The sequence below is a fragment of the Canis lupus genome, chromosome 6, assembly GCF_048164855.1.
Source record: "Canis lupus baileyi chromosome 6, mCanLup2.hap1, whole genome shotgun sequence".
Taxonomy (NCBI): domain Eukaryota; kingdom Metazoa; phylum Chordata; class Mammalia; order Carnivora; family Canidae; genus Canis; species Canis lupus.
In genome coordinates, this window is record NC_132843.1 from 18,970,563 (window position 1) to 18,991,309 (window position 20,747).

Genomic DNA, 20,747 nt, shown 5'->3' on the forward strand with positions numbered 1-20,747 from the left:
CTAGAGACATGTTTAGTTGTCTGTCACAACTGGGGTGGGGATGCTACTGGCATCTAATGGATAGAGGCTGCTAAACATCCTACAGTGTACCGGACAGCCCCCCACAGCAAAAAATCATTCAGCTAAAATGTTAATAGCATTGAAATTGAGATAGCTTATTTTAACCTTTTCAAGCCCCATTTCTTCATTCATGAACTGGGCTTAGTAATAGTAACTATTGTTTTTGTGCTGGCTAAAGGAAATAATTTAATTGTTTAGCATTGGCTAACGGAAATAATCCATGTAAAATGCTTAGCATAGTGTCTGGCTCATAAGTGCTCTATTAATAAGAATTACTTTATCATCATCATTATTATCACTAATACTTGCCTAGATATTTAGACTAAATTAAAAAAACATGTCTATACTACCTGTGGCTATGCAGCCAGGAAAAACATGTGCCTCTTTCCTTCATCTGATGAAAATTTCTAAAGAACAAAGAAAAATGAGGAATAGGACAGAAGAATCTTTACTCACTTATAGAATCAAAGATAATGAATCAGTAATTAGATGACCATTTTTTTTCAAGTTCTAAGAACACAGTCCTTATTCATGTAAACAGTTTTGTTCTTTGGGTCAATGTCCTTTTTTTCCCTCTTTTCTTTCCTCCTTTTTTACTACATTGCAAAGTCATACCTCCTTTCTTCTGTATATATTTTGAATTTCAACTTTTTCAGTCTTCCCTGGTTATCAAGGACTTGAGAGCCATTAAAGTAGTAGAAGGCATTAACCAGGAAAAGGTATTGGTATGTTTGAAGATGAGTCATGCAATCATGACTATGTTATTCACATAGAAACAAAATGAGCTGCTGAAATGTTTCCTAAGTTTTCAAAAACTATAATTTTCATTTGGTAAGAAATATCTCAGTAAACTCTGAAATTCACTGAGTGACCATAAATTCATTTGTATTGCAATGATATTAATAATTACCTTGTATTTTTCAAGGCAAATGCAATAGGCCGAAGTGCTAAAACAGTCCGAGAATTTCTAGAAAAAAATTACACAGAAGATGCTATAGCAAACGACAATGAGGCTATCAAATTAGCAATAAGAGCTTTGCTAGAAGTAAGTGATCTAATAAAACATACTCAGAAAAACAAGTGTTTTTTTTCTTATCTATTTCCTTACTAAAAATAAAATGTGAAGTAATTTTAATATTGTGCTTGTTCTACATTAGGTTGTCCAGTCTGGTGGAAAAAACATTGAACTTGCTATAATAAGAAGAAACCAGCCTTTGAAAGTAAGTCATTAACCAAAGAGAAAAAAAAATCTGTAGCATAAAATAATTGGATAACAGTTGAATCTTGTCAAAATGTTGACACCTGTGAATCTTCATTAAAAGCCTGAAACGCCCATTAACATCCACTGACACTATGATGACATCTGTTTTGTTTCTGTAGGCTAACGTCCACTAATTTGTATGTGCTTGTGCAAGCAGTTACCTATCCTTGGTCCTTTGTGAAGACTTAGAGGAGCTGAAATCTATATTTAGGCTTACCCCATTTAGAATATATTCTTGTAAGTAAGAACCCCTACTGAGTAGTCATATATGGGATTGGTATAATATATCGTCTTTGGAGATGTATTCCCAGCCCCACATACAAGCCTACCTTAGAGATACTGAGGATTCAGTTCCAACTACTGTTATTAAGCCGATACTGCAATAAAGCAAGTCAAATGAATTTTTTGGTTTCCCAATGCATATAAAAGCTATATTTACACAATGCTGTAGTCTCTTAAGTGTGCATTAGTCTAAAAACAAATACATATCTTAATTTAAAAATACAATGCTAAAAAATGCTAGCTAGCATTTGAGCTGTCAGTGAGTCATAATTACCAATCACAGATCACCACAACAGATATAATAGTAATGAAAAAATTTGAAATATTGCAAGAATTACCAAAATGTGACACAGATACAAAGTGAGCAAATGCTGTTGGAAAAAGGGTGCAAAATAAGCTTGCTTGATGTAGGGTTGCCACAGACTTTCAATTTGTAGAAAACGCAGGTTGGTAGAGCATGCAACTCTTTTTTTTTTTTTTTTTTTAAGATTTTATTTATTCATGAGAGAGAGAGAGAGAGAGAGAGGCAGAAGCACAGGCAGAGGGACAAGCAGGCTCCATGCAGGGAGCCCGATGTGGGACTTGATACCAGGTTTCCAGGATCACGCCCTGGGCCGAAGGCTAAGGCCAAAGCACTAAACCGCTGAGCCACCCAGGGATTCCCTAAAGCATGCAACTCTTGATCTCAGGATAGTGAGCTCAAGCCCTATGTTGGGCATAAAACTTACTTAAAAAAAAAAATAAAACCCCAGAGATACTTCCGCCCCAGTATCCGCAAAGCACAATTAAAACAATGTATTCCTGTAGAGAGCCGTTACCATCCTTATCTTTTTAGATATTCTGAAATGAAGATATGCTTCCAGCCAGTGTCATTCAGCTATCATTTGTATAATTGTTGGGCCTCCAGGCTTCTTACATAGTATTATCCTTCATTATGTCAAAAAGCCTCCATCCCTTGATTGGCTACTAGTTTTTATCTATGTTCTCTTCTTTTCACTTAAAAGTGCCTTGAGCCTCTGTAAGACTTAAATTTTAATACCTAGTGTAATAACCTTTCTGTATTTCTTTGTAGCAAGACTAGCATTATTTTTTGTATACTTTTTGGTAGCATTATGGGTTAAAACTGCTGAATCACAAAGTAAATTGTCCAGAGTACTGTGATAGAGGACTCATTGGCTAAAGATCATTTGAAACGTGGTTCACTGTTGTTCCTTAGGTAGAACTGTACATGGTATATTTTGCCAAATCTCTGAGCTTGTAAAAAGCACTTAAAGCATGGGAAACTATATGAAAAGTATACTAAAAATATTATTTTAGGGGTATCTGGGTGGCTCAGTCGGTTAAGCGTCTGCCTTCAGCTCACGGTCCTAAGATTGAGTCCCACATAGGGCTCCCTGCTCAGCGGGGAGCCTGCTCCTCCCTCTCCCCTTGCTCTTCCCTCCTGCTTATGCTCTCTCCGCCTCTCTCTAGCAAATAAATAAATAAAATATTATTTAAAAAGTATTATTTTGGGTAGCCTGGGTGGCTCAGCGGTTTAGTGCTGCCTTCAGCCCAGGGTGTGATCCTGGAGACCCGGAATCGAGTCCCACATTGGACTCCCTGCATGGAGCCTGCTTCTCCCTCTGCCTGTGTCTCTGCCTTTCTCTCTCTCTGTGTCTCTCATGAATAAATAAATAAAATCTTAAAAAAAATAAATAAAAAATAAAAAGTATTATTTTACATATACCTTTGTTTTGAAGGAAATATTTCAAGAGGAAATAATATTAAAACCAGTGTTGGATGGAGCAGTAGGGTTTTTGTTTTTTGAGTTGTTACATTGTTTTAACACCACATTCTCACTTTTGACTAGTCAATTAGTAGATGGGGATATGGGGAGTTAGAAAAATGGGGAGTGGAGTGTAGGTTCTGCCCCTGCATGGCCCCACAAAAATAATTGTGGTGCTGAGCACAGCATGTGGAGAGAACTGGGCTGTGTTGTCACCCCTGCTGTTAAGGGTCTCAGGATAGATATGCCAACACCACAAAGACACAAAACCACCGAGGCCAGGGTCACCTTTCCAGCTCCATCATATACACATATAATATATACCCACATGAATATACACACCCAGTCATGCATATATTTCTTACTAATGTGCGGTAGGATGGTATGTGCACTGGCAGCAAAGTTAGACCGCCCACCCACATGCTATTTCAGGATACGCTGTGTGGCAAATAGGGTATATGCTTTGGAATTGGATAGACTTGGGTTTAAATTTAGAGTTAGACCTAAGTTCCAGCAAATTGATGTTTAATAGTATACCCTTGAGCAAGTTGCTCCCATCTTTAATTTTAAATATAATAAAATTGATTTATATAAAATAAATATTTTTGCTTTATATTTAAGGAGTTGTAAACAAAGCAGTGTAAATCATCTTTTTACTACCTCTGTAGCTATTCTAATGGCTGATAAAATAGGCAAAACCCTATCAGAATCACATAATTGGGTAGAGAGGGGGAGTTAAATAATGAGTTACTTACTCATAAATAGAATAAGCCTGCATTAAAATGTTTCAGAGTTATATGCATATATAGGATATGTAATGCAATATAACACTTTGCCCTGCTTTCTTAGCACAATGATCGTGGAAATATCAGAATTCAGATTTTGTACATATTTGTTATAAGTATTTTGCTTATATATATATTCATATTTTTGAAGATATAAAATTAAAATTTAAATAGAAAATATAAATGTATAAGATATAATTGGTTCCTCCATATTGGAACTATTTAGAAATTACTGATATAATTGAAATTTGCTTTTTAAAATATTTTCTTTTCAGATGTTTAGTGCCAAAGAAATTGAATTACAAGTAACAGAAATAGAAAAGGAAAAGGAAGAAGCAGAGAAGAAAAAGTCCAAAAAGACCACCTAATTTTTAGGATGAACATTAGGAACCTAAAATGTTTAATTGTACTCCTTGGAATTACTTAGTGAAGTTTTAAAGAAAGTAAGTTGGTTTGTGGCATTACATTTAGTAGTTATGTGCTGTCTTGAGAATGCCACATTTCTGGCTGTCTTCAGTAGGCTACACAGACAAACATATCTTAGTATGAAGATCTTTGAAAACAAATTTTATTAATTGTTGAAGGCAGTCACAATTCCATGTAAGCCTGAGACTATACTTAATAACTTGTCCAGTGTGTTACTTTTCTTCATCTGTACAAATTTAAGAAAAAAACCTTAATTTTAAAAAATTAATAATTTGTTAAAAAGATTTTTAATAAAAATTAATTTGTTGATGTTTGGGTATTGAGTATCAGGTAAAGAGATAGCTATTGCAAAATAAACTGAATACTGAGTTGTACTTCTAGATAAATGATAAAAATACCCTTGTATTGAATTACCAAAATTTTGTCAGAGCCTTCTTTTTGAAACATACTATTTTTGTCATTTCGTAAGTTGCAGTATGTTATTTTTTCATTGAACAAATTTAAAGACCTAATCTAAATAGGTAGTTAAAGTGTGGTGGGGCACCTGGGTAGCTCAGTGGTTGAGCATCTGCCTTTGGCTCAGGTCATGATCCAGGGGTCCTGGGATCCAGTCCTGCATTAGGCTCCCTGTAGGGAGCCTGCTTCTTCTTCCGCCTATGTCTCTGCCTCTCTCTGTGTCTTTCATGAATAAACAAAATCTTTGAAAAATAAAAAAATAAAGTGTAGTTAAGAGCTTTTAAGGGCATCCAAATAGGGTACTCTATATATTGGAAAACGAGAGAAATGAACACATGTAATTCTTAATTTCAATTTTTATTTTATCTTTTTTTTAAAGATTTATTTATTCATGAGAGACACAGAGAGAGACAGAGACACAGGCAGAGGGAGAAGCAGGCTCCCCACCAGGAGTCTGATGCGGGACACGATTCCGGGTCTGCAGGATCAGGCCCTGGGCTGAAGGCAGTGCTAAACCGCTGAGCCACCTGGGCTGCCCTTCCTTATCTTAAAGAGTGTACAGTGTGTTAGGTTTGTTACCTGTTCCATGGCTGTCTGAGTGCTTACTATGTGCTTGGCACTGAGCTAGGCTTATTGGGAGTAATAAAATAAATATAAAAAGTGATCCCTGTCCACATTGAGGGTCCACAAAAATATGCTTAATGCCTGTAATGAGGTTATATTTTTGAAGACAAAAGATAGTAGGCATAAAAACAAAAGCCTGTATATCTTACTATTTGAGAGCTCTGTCTTTTTTCTCTTTTTTTAATGTTCTTTTTGAAAACAAGGAAGAGAGAGGTTGAGTTTTTACAGGGGCATGAAAAGCTCAAGGTATTTAGTAAAGAAAAAAATCAGTTTGGATAAACAGCTCTCAAGAAGATCTAAGCCATTGGTGGTTGTAGTGCTCTGAAGCAAGGGGAAAGTAAAGAGCAGAGTCAGAATTTTAAGAGACACAAACACCTTAACAAGGCCACCCTGCTGGTATTCATCTTGTACCAAATTCCTGTGGCCTGCTGCTGGTACATTTCACTTCCTCAGACAGAAAGACTGCAGGGCATTCTCTGGGGCAGGAGGTACAGTCTGTATTCCATTCTGACTTATGCCCTGACTGCATTTCTAGTTTCATTAGAACCATGAAATTTTGTGGCTCCCTATACCCTTCCTCTTGTTTTGTTTTGGTATACTATGGTTCTTGACTTTGAGTCATACTATACCCTTCCTCTTTAAAACTTAAAATCAGGGGTGCCTAGGTGGCTCAGTTGGTTAGGCAGCTGCCTTGGGCTCAGGTCCTGATCTCAGGGTCCTAGGTGAGCCTTCATCAGGCTTTCTGCTCTGCAGGGAGTCTGCTTCTCTTTCTCCCTTTGCCTTTTCCCCTCCCCCTGCTCATGTGGTCTCTCGCTTGCTCTCTCAAATTAATTAATTATATAGAATTAAAAAAAAATAAAATAAAACTTAGAATCAAAAACAAATACCGTCCCCTATCATTTCCTGGCCCCTTTTAACTTTCCAGTAGCAAAGGTGCTTCCTACGCAGAAGGCTTGCTAACCAAAATTTTATCACTTTGGAAAAAGAACCCCACAACTTTGATAATCAATGATCAGCTCCTACTGAAGGTTTCTCTTTCAACACACAGCATACCCCACATACAATATAAAGGCAGGGTGTCTAAAATACTCTGCTAATACTTCAGTGAGCCCATTGTGAATCCTTGATAGTCTTGATACAATATTTGACAATAAATATTTGACAAATACTGGGTGTTTTAAGTGGCAGACACTGCTAGGGATATAGTGGTAAAGAGACTGATTTGTCCTCATTACTGTGTAGTGAAAAGGTGAGTATTAAACAAATAATTATAATTACAAGGGGGATGAATGTTCTTTTTTTTTTTTTTAAGGGGGATGAATGTTCTGAAGTTCTGGGTTTCTGTTTTCATTACTCAACTAGAAGTTCTTCAGGAGGCAGGGCTGGGATTTACCTCTCTTTCATCTCTGTTTCTTCTTTTTTTTTAATGTGTGTCTTTCCCACCAGACTGTAAGCTTCTTTTTTTTTTTTTTTTTTTTTAAGATTTTATCTATTTATTCATGAGAGAGAGAGAGAAAGAGAAAGAGAGAGGCAGAGACACAGGCATAGGGAGAAGCAGGCTCCACAAGGAGCCTGATGCGGGACTTGATCCCAGGACTCCAGGATCATGCCCCAGGCCAAAGGCAGGCTCTAAACTGCTGAGCCACCCAGGGATACCCCCATCTCTGTTTCCATAGCTTGTCTATGGCTAAGACTTAGAACATGCTCATTGAGCTGTGTTAATTTGCAGACTTTTTTGCAAATATCAGAAATTGGGAATGGAGAGAAAAATCATCTCTCTTACATCGTGTAGAAGCCAATTTACTATTTCTTTGGCTTCCGTTGAACATTATAGTGAAGGAGAGACATAGTAGGCAGGGCCCCTAAAAGGATTCCAAGCCTGGTGAAATAAGAATGGAAGGGCTTCAGGAAGAAAGGAATATGCTATTATGGCCCTAGGAAACCTTTAGAAGATACAGTAATTTGAAGTTCCATTCCCCAACCACTCATGCCTGATTGAACATTCCCTTTGTGCCAGGTACCAGAAATGAACAAGATATGGTCCTTGTACCATATGCCAAATTGTTGAGGCCATTCTGACAAGTTATATGAATAATGAAAAGTGCGTTTCCCTTATAATCTGTGAACTTGATATGAAGCATGTTGCTGTTGGTTATAGGCTAATTTGTTTAGATCTTGCCTAGTAAATGTAGCACACAATACCAGATCTTTAAAAAAAAATGAGACCTATTTTGTGTACTAACTGCAAAAAAGTGGTTATATCTCCCTATCTCCCAATATCTACCTCCGGTCTGAGGACATTCTATACCTCTGGATGGATTTGGCTATAAATAGATAAAATATTAATGACTCTTCTCTGAACCATTGCTCAGCTCTGTGGATTCCATGCTTCCCAACTGGGGGTAATAGGAACACACCATCCAAATGGTATGGTTGTAATTCTACCCATTTTTATTTAAGAAGTACTCACATAATACTACATACCAGACACTTTTGAGTTCTTTACAAACATTAACTCATTTAAGTCTCTTTTTTTTAAAGATTTTATTTATTCATTCATGACAGACACACACAGAGAGAGGAGAGAGAGAGAGAGAGAGAGAGAGAGAGAGAGGCAGAGACACAGGCAGAGGGAGAAGCAGGCTCCATGCAGGGAGCCTGACGTGGGACTTGATCCCAGGTCTCCAGGATCACACCCCGGGCCAAAGGCAGCGCTAAATTGCTGGGCCACTGGGGCTGCCCTCATTTATTTGTTTTTTAAAGATTTATTTATTTATTCATGATAGACACAGAGAGAGAGAGAGAGAGAGAGAGAGAGAGAGAGGCAGAGACACAGGCAGAGGGAGAAGCAGGCTCCATGCCGGGAGCCCGACACGGGACTCCAGGATCATGCCCTGGGCCAAAGGCAGGCGCTAAACCACTGAGCCACTCAGGGATCCCCCCGCTGCCCTCATTTAATTCTCTTAATAACTATCATGAGACGCATATAATTGATGTCCATAGTGCTGATGCTTATAGTGCTTTGCTACCACAGCTGTCCATCAGAATGGACACATTTTCCCATATCCCCCCGCCCCCCAAAGCTGTTTCATGACAGAACTTGTATATCTATCTCATTGGCTTTATTCTTCCTGTAACAGGCATGAGGGTCTGATTATTTTTGGCTCATTTGCTTTATTTTACTTTGGATACCTAAGTATAATTTTGACCAGGTTTTGCTGATCTTCCTAATGCAATTTTTTGTTTAATGTGAAGCTTTAGCCAAAACGTATTCCAACATGTTTGCTATTTAAAAATGTCATCTTTATTTCTTTTATTGAGAGATAGTTCCTTGATACACAAGCACCTTGTGTTTTTTGTTTTTTCTTTTTTGCCTCATATCCTTAAGGTGAGATAATCACAAGCATTTGGTTTTAGGAATCAGCTAAGCAACTTCACTTTACATCACTGGGTTGTGGTTAACTAGATAGTCTGAGAAATCTCTCAACTACGGACATAGAAATACATGATGAAATCTAATGCTGGATGAAACATCCTTTTAAATGCATAGCTGAGCTCACAAGGGAAATCCCTAGAGGCCAAAATCAGAAAGGGATCTGAAAATCAGAGAAGGCATTTTGATAGATGCTGGTGCTGCCCTGTTCGTATTGGTATATGGAATAAAAGCAGACTAAGAATCAGGCAACAGAGCACCTAGGAACACATCTACCCATACTGGGGTACTTGGTTTATAGCAGTTAGTATTGCATATCAGTGGGTAAGGTATGAATTCTTCAATAAATGGCAACAGGACAACTGGTTACCCATTTGAAAAGAAAACTGGATCTACTTCATTCTAATAAAATCAATTCTAGAGGAATTAAAGACCTAAACATAAAACATAAAACTTTTAGAAGACAACACAGGAAAGTATCTTTAAGACCTTGGTGGTATAAGGATAGAATTTCTAAACAAAATACAAAAGTGCTAACACTTAAGGAAAAGATTGATAATTCAGCTACCTGAAAATGGAAAACCTCTCCAAACCAAAAGATAAAGAAGGTGAAAAGATAGGCCAAAAATGAGAAAAGAGGGCAGCCCCGGTGGCTCAGCGGTTTAGTGCCTTCGGCCTGGGGTGGGATCTTGGAGTCCTGGGCTCAGGTCCCATGTTGGGCTCCCTGCGTGGAGTCTGCTTCTCCCTCTGCCTGTGTCTCTGCCTCTCTCTCTCATAATAAATAAATAAAATCTTTAAAAAAAATGAGAGAAGACATTTGTAATACAAATAACTGGTGAAAGCTAGGTGTCTGGAATTTATAAAGAATTGCTGGTTCACAGGAATGAAAATGCAATGCATCAGAAAAATGAGTGGAACATGTGAGCAGGCAGTTTGCAGAAGAGGAAAGTGGAACGATTTTCTCTTCATGGAGAACTTACGAAGTGATGTTCTACTAGACTAATCCAGGAAATGAGCCCTACAAATACGGTGAGGGATGCCTGCCTGGGTGGCTCAGCTGGTTAAGCCTCTGATTCTTGACTTCACCTCAGGTCATGATCCCCCTTTCATGCACATGTGCATGCTCTCACTCTCTCTAAAAATAATTGTTTTTTAAAGATTTTATTTATTTGAGAGAGAGATATTAAGAGAGAACACAAGCAAGGAGAAAAGGGAGAAACAGACTCCCTGATGAGCAGGGAGCCTGACGTGAAGCTCAATCCCAGGACCCTGGGATCATGATCTGAGCCGAAGGCAGACACTTACCCAACGGAGCCACCCAGGTGCCCCTAAAAATTAAAAGCAAAACAAAACTATGCTGACATATTATTTTGCAGCTATTAGGCTGCAAAAATTAAAAAGGACTATGTAAAAAAATATGTATAAAATGTTGATGAGCATCTGGAGCCACAAGAACTCCTACCTACTGCTATTAGGACTCTAGACCAGGCCAGCTGCTCCGGGCAGCAAGTTAATGAGATCTAGTAATGTCAAAGAGGCAAGTGCCCCCTCTAGCCAAGCAATGCCACTCCAAGGCATACAACCTACAGAAACTCTAGCATATGTGCATAAAAATAATCATGTAGTTTGTGATAACAACATACATATACATACATATATGAAGTAACCTAATGTTCATCAACAGAATGAATGAATAAATTACGATATATTCATATAGTAGCATACCATATAGAAAGGGAAAAGAAGTCACTACAGCTACATGGGTCAATATGAATATATCTAAAAACATCATATTGAGCAAAAACTAAAGCCATTTGTGAGAAAGTACAATGTAATGTTTCTAGAAAGCCTCAAGACCTACAAAGCTAAATATAGTTTTTTTAAAAAAGGTTTTATTTATTCATGAGAGACACAGAGAGAGAGAAAGGCAGAGACATACGCAGAGGGAGAAGCAGGCTTCATGCAGGGAGCCCGATGTGGGACTCGATCCCGACCCCAGGATCACGCCCTGAGCCAAAGGCAGATGCTTAACCGCTGAGCCACCCAGTGTCCCTAAATATGTATTTAAAAGATACAATGTTTGGGACGCCTGAGTGGCTCAGTGGCTGAGTGCCTGCCTTCCACTCAGGGTGTGATCCTAGGTTCGGGGATTGAGTCCCATATCGGGCTCCCTCTGGGGAACCTGCTTCTCCCTCTGCCTATGTCTCTGCCTCTCTCTCTCTCTCTCTCTCTCTCTCATGAATAAATAAGTAAGATCTTTGAAAACAAATAAAAGATACAATGTTTGCGTAAAACTGAAGAACAGCAAGGGAATGGTTGTTGCAAAATTCAGGATAGTGAATGAGTCTGTTGGGAGCCAGGAGAACAAGGCATAAGAACTGGTACCAGTGATTATTTTATCATAACTCCACATACATTTTCAGTGGTTACTGAAGGGTTATAAAAATGCCTAATCTGATTAAAAATTACAAAGTTTCTCACTGTTTTTAATAAAGAATTATAAAGGTACATTGTGTTTTATAGATCATAGAGAAAACAGGTGACTAGAATTTTTTAAGATCTTAATTTCAAAAGGCATATACCGGAAACAACATGAAGAAATAAATGCACGTGGGGGCTTCTGGGTGGCTCAGTCGGTTGAGCATCTGTATTCAGCTCAGGTCATGATTCCCAGATTCCCGGGATTGGGATTAAGGCCTGTATCAGGCTCTCTGCTCAGCAGGGAGCTTGCTTCTCCCTCTCCCTCTGCCCTTCCCCCTGCTCATGCTCTCTCTCTCTTTCTCAAATAAATAAAATATTTTTTTAAAAAAGAAATGCGTGTAATTTCTTTGAAAGGATTTTTAAAATATTTTTACTCTTAATAAATAATACATTCACATAGTATATAACTTTTTTAATTGTATCATCAAATATTCCATCTCATTTTTGTCCCCCAGGAACTAAGTTCTTCTTGCAGGCAACCATATCATCAGTATGTTTCCAATGATGTTTTCAATATACTCCTACTGACGTATTTTACATATAGAAAAAAATATATCTTTTAATATATTAAAAGTACCATGCTGTATATTCTACATATTGCTTTTTTCACTTTATATTTGAGGATTTTCTCATGTGACGATCATTCTTTCCAATGTATAGATATAACAATAAATTATTAACCAACCAGTCTTCTATTGATGAATACATTCATAGTGTTAAACTGTTCATAGTGTTGATACTGCAGATGCTGCAATGAATAAACTTTTGTCATCTCTTTCTCCTAACAATGAGTGAGAATCTCTCCTTTTCTACACCTTCCCGTGGTAGTTGTACTGGATTTGTATGGTGTCAACTCAGCTGACCTGGAACTATTTCCCAGAATTCTCTTTTTTTTTATGGTTCTGAGTTTTAGTTGGCCACAAGAGAAATTTGTACAAAATCTGAAAGGCTGAAGGAAAGCAGCTCAGTTTACGACACCAGGCAGTGTAGCCTCTCACAAAGAATACTGGTTTACTGGCTTGCTTTGTTAGTGTGGGAAGGCATACAGGACCATATAGCTACTCCAGTTCCTCCATATTCTGCAGTTTCTTTTCCTTCAGACTTTTTGGGAACTGGGCAAGGCATGCATGCAGCTTCATGCCAAAGGACACCGGCTTTTCTTGCAGGTCACAAGCATCACATGGGTGTAGGTGGTAAAAGATACATGTAGGTACTGTCTCTGTGAGTTACAGTGAATTCTGACCCTCCCTTCTTCACATCCAACTTTCTTTCCTGACTACCAGGCTGAGCAATTCAGAGTGCTTTCAGGCCCAACACACAGGCAACAGCCTGGCATGGACTTCTCTATCAACCCCCAAAATTGCATGGGGTCTAATTTATATAGAAAAGTGCCAATTCTGAATCATAGTGGTTTTGCTCCTTTAATTGACCTAAGCTGATACAACAGTGCTTAAAACTTTTTTTTGCCAATAAATAGGTGAAATTGTAATACTTTTTGCATTTTTACTTTTTAAAAAAATTTCCAATATTCTATTTGCATTCTTATTATGAATGATGTCAAACATCTTCACGTTCATTTAAAGGCTTCTGAAGTTTACTTCCATTGATTGTTCATATCCATTGCCTAATTTTTCCAATGGATTTTGGGTTTTTTTTTTTTTCTCATTGTTTAAGTAACAACTTTCTATATGTTTGGGAAATTACCCTCTTTTTAAGATTCTTGATCTTGGGGTTGTAAATGTGAGCCCCACATTGGGTGTAGATATTACTAAAAATAAAATCTTTTTTAAAAAAAATCCCATTGCCAATAGCAATTCTCCAAGCAAAAATCTAGGAACCAAAACTCCTCCTATTTTCTGGCTCTGCCACCTTCAATATGCCATTTTCTTTTTAAGATTTATATATGGGGGCGCCTGGGTGGCTCAGTTGGTTAGGTGTCTGCCCTCGGCTTGGGTCATAATCCCAGGGTCCTGGGATTGAGCCCCACATCGGGCTCCCTGCTCAGTGAGGAGTCTATGTTTCCCTCTCCCTCTGGCTTCCCTACCCTTGCTCGTGCTCTCTCTCTGTCTCACAAATAATCTTTAAAAAAAAAAAAAAAGATTTATGTATGTATGTATGTAATCTCTATACCCAATGTAGGGCTTGAACTCATGACCCTGAGATCAAGAATCATATGTTTTTCCAACTAAGCTAGCCAAGAGCCCCAACATGCCATTTTCAAATGTTCCCAAGATTTCTGTGTACATTAAAGTACCAAATGGCAAAAGAAAGAGTTTGGCCCATCTACTGCGATTAAAAACAAAACCAACAGAAAAACAATAAAAAAAAAAAAAAAAAAAAAAAAACACTCAGTATGCCGGAAACAGAAGGAAACTTCCTCAATATGATGAAGGGCATTTTTGAAAAACCCAAAGCTAACATCAAAATCAGTGGTAAAAGCCTGAAAGCTTTCCCCATAAGATCAAGAGAAAGACAAGGATGCCACTTTCACCACTTATATTTAACACAGTACTAAGTTTTGGGAGTCTTAGCCAAAGCAATTGGGCAAGAAAAACAAGATAGAAAAGGTATCCAAATTGGAAAGAAAGAAGTATAATTATCTGTTTGCACATATTTGTTTATTATAACAGCTTTTTTTTTCTTATGAAATCTTTAGAATACCAAAGTCGTAGGATAAAAAAATCAACAACTTTAGTTGAGTTTTATATACTAAAACTAAACAATCCAGAAAAGAAAATTAAGAAATTCCATGTAGAATAGCAACAAAAAGAATAAAATTCTTAGGAATAAATTTAACCGAGGAGGCAAAGGCTTATACACTAAGAACTACAAAACACTGCTGAAAAAAATTAAAGATGACACAAATGGAAAGTCACCTGTGTTCACAGAATGGAAGACCTAATGTTGCTAAGATGTCAATACTACCCAAAACTAGCTACAGAGGTCATTGTGATCCCTTTCAAAATCCCAGTATTTTTGGCAGAAATAAAATTCATCCTTATCTTAAAGTTTTTTAAAAAGTGCTAATTGTGGGGGATGCCTGGGTGGCGCAGTGGTTTGGCGCCTGCCTTTGGCCCAGGGCGCGATCCTGGAGACCCGGGATCGAGTCCCACGTTGGGCTCCCGGTGCATGGAGCCTGCTTCTCCCTCTGCCTGTGTCTCTGCCTCTCTCTCTGTGACTATCATAAATAAATAAATAAAAATTAAAAAAAAAAGTGCTAATTGTGGTTTCTTATTTCTTCTTATGGAGGAGAGTTAACTTACATAAACTGAACTGTTAACTTCTTATGGAGGAGAGTTAACTTACATAAACTGAACTGAACTGTAGTGTTCCTCATACTTGGACATATGTATGTATAAACATGTGTTGTTTATGTTATATACATGTGTTACATAGATGATATATACACACACAGGCTCTGATTCAATAGGTCTGGGGTGGAACCCAACAGTCTTTTCTGTCATGTTCCCAGGCAATTCCTAGGATGCATGGGTATCACCTAGGAACTTGTTAGGTCTCATCAGCTACATATTTAGGAAAAATCTACATGTAGCCTATATGATCTCCTCCTTACTCCCCCCCACCCCTCCTCTCCACCTCATTTCTTGTCCTTTGGCCCATTGCTGTCCTCCCTCCTTCAGCTACAGCCATACTCACCTCACTGTTGTTCCTCATATGCCCTAAGGAGGCTTCTGACTCAGGGCCTTGGCACTAACTGGGTCCTCTGCCTGGATCACTCTATCCCCACTTTATATGGGCATGACCTGCTTCTGTACCTTCACTTGTTGCTCAAGTGTCACCTTTTCAGAGAGGCATTTCCTGACCACCATATATAAAATAGAATGCCCATTCCCCAACACCCAAAATATGTGTACATGTTTACTGACTGCCCCTCCCCATTAAAATTTTAAGTTCCACATCTGTTTTATTATTGGTAAATGGCCAGGGCCTAGAACAGTGCTGGCCATATCATAGGTTCTTAATAAATAATAAATAGTACAGAGCCATTCATTTAGATTAAAACTTAAAAATCTCAAGTCAAATGAGGTATCTGGATGATGCAGTCAGTTGAGCTACCGACTCTAGGTTTCGGCTCATGATCTCAGGGTTCTGGGATTGAGCCCTACATCAGGCTCTGAGCTCAGCAGCATAGTCCATTTGGATTTGCCTCTCTTTTTTTTATAATAAATTTATTTTTTATTGGTGTTCAATTTACCAACATACAGAATAACACCCAGTGCTCATCCCGACAAGTGCCCCCCTCAGTGCCCGTCACCCATTCACCCCCACCCCCCGCCCTCCTCCCTTTCCACCACCCCTAGTTCGTTTCCCGGAGTTAGGAGTCTTTATGTTCTGTCTCCCTTTCTGATATTTCCCACACATTTCTTCTCCCTTCCCTTATATTCCCTTTCACTATTATTTATATTCCCCAAATGAATGAGAACGTACAATGTTTGTCCTTCTCCAATTGACTTACTTCGCTCAGCATAATACCCTCCAGTTCCATCCACATTGAAGCAAATGGTGGGTATTTGTCGTTTCTGTTGGCTGAGTAATATTTCATTGTATACATAAACCACATCTTCTTTATCCATTCATCTTTCGATGGACACCAAGGCTCCTTCCACAGTTTGGCTATTGTGGACATTGCTGCTATAAACATCGGGGTGCAGGTGTCTCGGCGTTTCACTGCATTTGAATCTTTGGGGTAAATCCCCAACAGTGCAATTGCTGGGTTGTAGGGCAGGTCTATTTTTAACTCTTTGAGGAACCTCCACACAGTTTTCCAGAGTGGCTGCACCAGTTCACATTCCCACCAACAGTGTAAGAGGGTTCCCTTTTCTCCGCATCCTCTCCAACATTTGTTGTTTCCTGCCTTGTTAATTTTCCCCATTCTCACTGGTGTGAGGTGGTATCTCATTGTGGTTTTGATTTGTATTTCCCTGATGGCAAGTGATGCAGAGCATTTTCTCATGTGCATGTTGGCCATGTCTATGTCTTCCTCTGTGAGATTTCTCTTCATGTCTTTTGCCCATTTCATGATTGGATTGTTTCTTTGGTGTTGAGTTTAAGAAGTTCTTTATAGATCTTGGAAACTAGCCCTTTATCTGATACGTCATTTGCAAATATCTTCTCCCATTCTGTAGGTTGTCTTTTAGTTTTGTTGACTGTATCCTTCGCTGTGCAAAAGCTTCTTATCTTGATGAAGTCCCAATAGTTCATTTTTGCTTTTGTTTTCTTTTGCCTTCGTGGATGTATCTTGCAAGAAGTTACTGTGGCTGAGTTCAAAAAGGGTGTTGCCTGTGTTCTCCTCTAGGATTTTGGTGGAATCTTGTCTCACATTTAGATCTTTCATCCATTTTGAGTTTACCTTTGTGTATGGTGTAAGAAAATGGTCTAGTTTCACTCTTCTGCACGTGGCTGTCCAATTTTCCCAGCACCATTTATTGAAGAGACTGTCTTTCTTCCAATGGATAGTCTTTCCTCCTTTATCAAATATTAGTTGACCATAAAGTTCAGGGTCCACCTCTGGATTCTCTATTCTGTTCCATTGATCTATGTGTCTGTTTTTGTGCCAGTACCACACTGTCTTGATGACCACAGCTTTGTAGTACAACCTGAAATCTGGCATTGTGATGCCCCCAGATATGGTTTTCTTTTTTAAAATTCCCCTGGCTATTCGGGGTCTTTTCTGATTCCACACAAATCTTAAAATACTTTGTTCTAACTCTCTGAAGAAAGTCCATGGTATTTTGATAGGGATTGCATTAAACATGTAAATTGCCCTGGGTAACATTGACATCTTCACAATATTAATTCTGCCAATCCATGAGCATGGAATATTTTTCCATCTCTTTGTGCCTTCCTCAATTTCTTTTAGAAGTGTTCTATAGTTTTTAGGGTATAGATCCTTTACCTCTTTGGTTAGGTTTATTCCTAGGTATCTTATGCTTTTGGGTGCAATTGTAAATGGGATTGACTCCTTAATTTCTCTTTCTTTAGTCTCATTGTTAGTGTATAGAAATGCCATTGATTTCTGGGCATTGATTTTGTATCCTGCCACATTGCCGAATTGCTGTATGAGTTCTAGCAATCTTGGGGTGGAGACTTTTGGGTTTTCTATGTAGAGTATCATGTCATCGGCGAAGAGGGAGAGTTTGACTTCTTCTTTGCCAATTTGAATGCCTTTAATGTCTTTTTGTTGTCTGATTGCTGAGGCTAGGACTTCCAGTACTATGTTGAATAGCAGTGGTGGGAGTGGACATCCTTGTCTTGTTCCTGATCTTAGGGGAAAGGCTCCCAGTGCTTCCCCATTGAGAATGATATTTGCTGTGGGCTTTTCGTAGATGGCTTTTAAGATGTTGAGGAATGTTCCCTCTATCCCTACACTCTGAAGAGTTTTGATCAGGAATGGATGCTGTGTTTTGTCAAATGCTTTCTCTGCATCTGATGAGAGGATCATATGGTTCTTGGTTTTTCTCTTGCTGATAGGATGAATCACATTGATTGTTTTACGAGTGTTGAACCGGTTTGCTTCTCCTTTTGCCCCTCCCCCCCATGCATGCACTCTCTCTAAAATAAGTCTTTAAAAAAATCCCAAGTCAAATACTAATTGTTACCATGTTTCCTACTTAAAAGATATAAAATATTTATGATATTCATATGATATATGAAACAACTGGCTAAGATGATACATTTCTTAAATTATTTTAACATAATGTTATATTTATTGATAATGGATAAAACAGGAAAGAGAATTTGAAAAGTTCTCTAAATGATGTGTTTGTAAGTTACAATTCTGACTTTGAAATGCATATAACATGTGAGGATCATGCATTTCAGGCTAGCCTGGCTCACTGAAATGTGGGACAATTCAAGGGCTCTTTATTCATACATGATACCTGGACTTTGCTGATTGTGTCATGATTTGCCCATGCCCATTTTAGTTGAGATCTTTGGTTAAAAGAATCAAAGATTCATTCCAGAAAGAAGAAAAGAAGGGTTTTCGTGGGGAAGTACTAAACTCAGAATAATAGTAACCCTTAACCTCCTAAGAATGGCAGCATTAGAAATGTCTGCATCAAGAACTTTTGGGTCTTAATTCTAATGTTGAAGCAGTAAGTGGATCAGTTCCTTTCCATACAACTGTTCTGTTCTTCTCCCTCTCCTCTCAGCCTCATTTTATTTAACTCATTGCTTAGCTTAACTTCTAGCTTAATACATGTGTATTAAGACCTCTCCAGCGTCTGCTTCAATTGTGATTTTTTTTGTAGCTTTAACTTTCATAGTTAACTTCCCTTTCTTTTCCAAGGTTCCCAATTTCAATTCTTCAGAGTAAATGTGTTCAGGCCAGTGACTACCATAAGTGTCAAGACTGGCTTGAGTAGCACACACAAGCTTCTGCTCACTGAAAAGACTTTGGTCTTCCTCCTTTTCATGGATTGAGCTGACTCCAGAAATTTCTTATGACTCACCACAGGTAGTGTTCTCCAAGGAGCCTTTCCTAAGGCTTGATTAGAGATCTGACTTCTATTTCCTTCCCTTTTTATTGCAACCTGTCTCACACTATCTAGTAATAGTTTCATACTTGTATCTTCTACTAGAGTGTGAGCATCTCTGGCTTAAGAAATGTAACTTTACAGTTTGGAGGCCTCAATTTATTTATTTATTTTTAAGATTTTGTTTATTTATTCATGAGAGACAGAGAGAGAGAGGCAGAGACATAGGCAGGGGGAGAAGCAGGCTCCTCACAGAGAGCCCGACTCAGGACTCGATCCCAGGACCCCGGGATCATGCCCTGAGCCAAAGGCAGACGCTCAACCCCTGAGCCACCCAGGCATCCCTGGGGGCCTCAATTTAATGTTCATTAAATAAAGTCTCTAAAAAGGTTTTAACTTAATTGAAGTAGTAGGCAAAATCTATTATTCAAGCCCTGAAAAAGAAGAGGGATTAGAAGGCATTCTTTTTGATGGAAAAGTTAAGCAGGTTATTGGTTAGAGTTGTTACACTCCTTAAAAACTGGCTCTGATGGGAGGGTACGTTATATTAGGTAGAGGAGCCTCGGCATAGTATCCCAAAACTTATTTCACGTAAGCTTCCTCTGTGCCATGTTAATGGGTGTCAGGTGATCAAAGTGTTCCTGGTTGGGGAAATCTGTGAAATGCTGGCTTAACAAATTAAGCAGTCTTCTTTACCGTAGTGATTATAAAAATCTGTTCTGTCTGCTTTGGGGTATCTGAAACCAGTTCATGAGGTACATGGGGGTCTTAATTATTTTCATATAATACTAAAATGATTGCTTTTTTCACAGTGCGGACATTTCTGCTGATGGTGCAAAAGTAGTGATAGGTAAACATGTGGGAGCATTTACAAATCAGGACAGTGAGACCAAACTGTACCTAGTCATTGTATTCTTAAAAAAAAAAAATTATTTATTTATTTGAGAGAGAGTGATAGTTAGAGAAAGCATGAGCAGAGGGCAGGGAGAGGGAGAAGCAGGCTCCCTGCTGAGCAGAGAGCCTAATCAGAGCCCAATCCCAGGACCTTGATACCATGACCAGAGCCAAAGGCAAGACACCTAACCAACTGAGCCACTCAGGTACCCCTGGTCATTGTATTCTTTTTTTTTTTTTTTAAGATTTTATTTATTTATTCATGAGACACACGCAGAGGCAGAGACATAGGCAGAGGGGTCTCTGCGGGGAGCCTGATGTGGGACTCAATCCCAGGACCCTGGATCACAACCTGAGCCAAAGGCAGATGCTCAACCACTGAGCCACCCAAGCATCCCCTTAGTCACTATATTATTTAGTACCATACACTTACATCTTGCTTTTGTTTTTTTAAGGGATTTCTCTTAAGAATGTTCTTGATGAAGCAGTAAACATTGCATGCTTTTAAAATATTCTGTGTAATAAAGAATTATCTTTACATATAAAGTACTTCTGCTATTTACCAAAGGAAGAAGACTGATTTGAGAAAAAGCACTTGTGCAACTGTTTGAACTGCCCACTTTTTTTTCATGGACCATTTCTTTTGAGGAAGAAATTATTTTACAAACAGTGTTTTGTCTTAAACATACTGACAAACTTTTTTTTTTTTTCAGACTTGGGTATTTAGCAACCATTTTCTCAAAAATGAAAATAATAAACCTGTCACTTCATGACAAACAAC

General features: G+C 38.4%; 1 protein-coding gene and 1 long non-coding RNA gene across 4 annotated transcripts in view; one reads left to right on the forward strand and one right to left on the reverse strand.

Annotated features, from left to right (window-relative positions):
• Nucleotides 1-5,042, forward strand: part of PSMA8 (proteasome 20S subunit alpha 8) — a 123,261-nt gene extending 118,219 nt beyond the window's left edge. For 2 of the 3 annotated variants that reach the window (XM_072829098.1, XM_072829097.1), the window contains 3 exons: nt 986-1,105; nt 1,218-1,280; nt 4,429-5,042. In XM_072829098.1, the coding sequence (XP_072685199.1) occupies nt 986-1,105; nt 1,218-1,280; nt 4,429-4,521 (276 nt within the window). In that variant the 3' untranslated portion in view covers nt 4,522-5,042. Of the gene's footprint in view, nt 1-985; nt 1,106-1,217; nt 1,281-1,440; nt 1,559-4,428 lie in introns of all 3 variants that reach the window. The other variant, XR_012032439.1, reaches the window with a different exon arrangement.
• Nucleotides 1-20,747, reverse strand: part of LOC140635086 (uncharacterized) — a 45,881-nt gene that overhangs the window by 11,331 nt on the left and 13,803 nt on the right. The window lies entirely within an intron of this gene.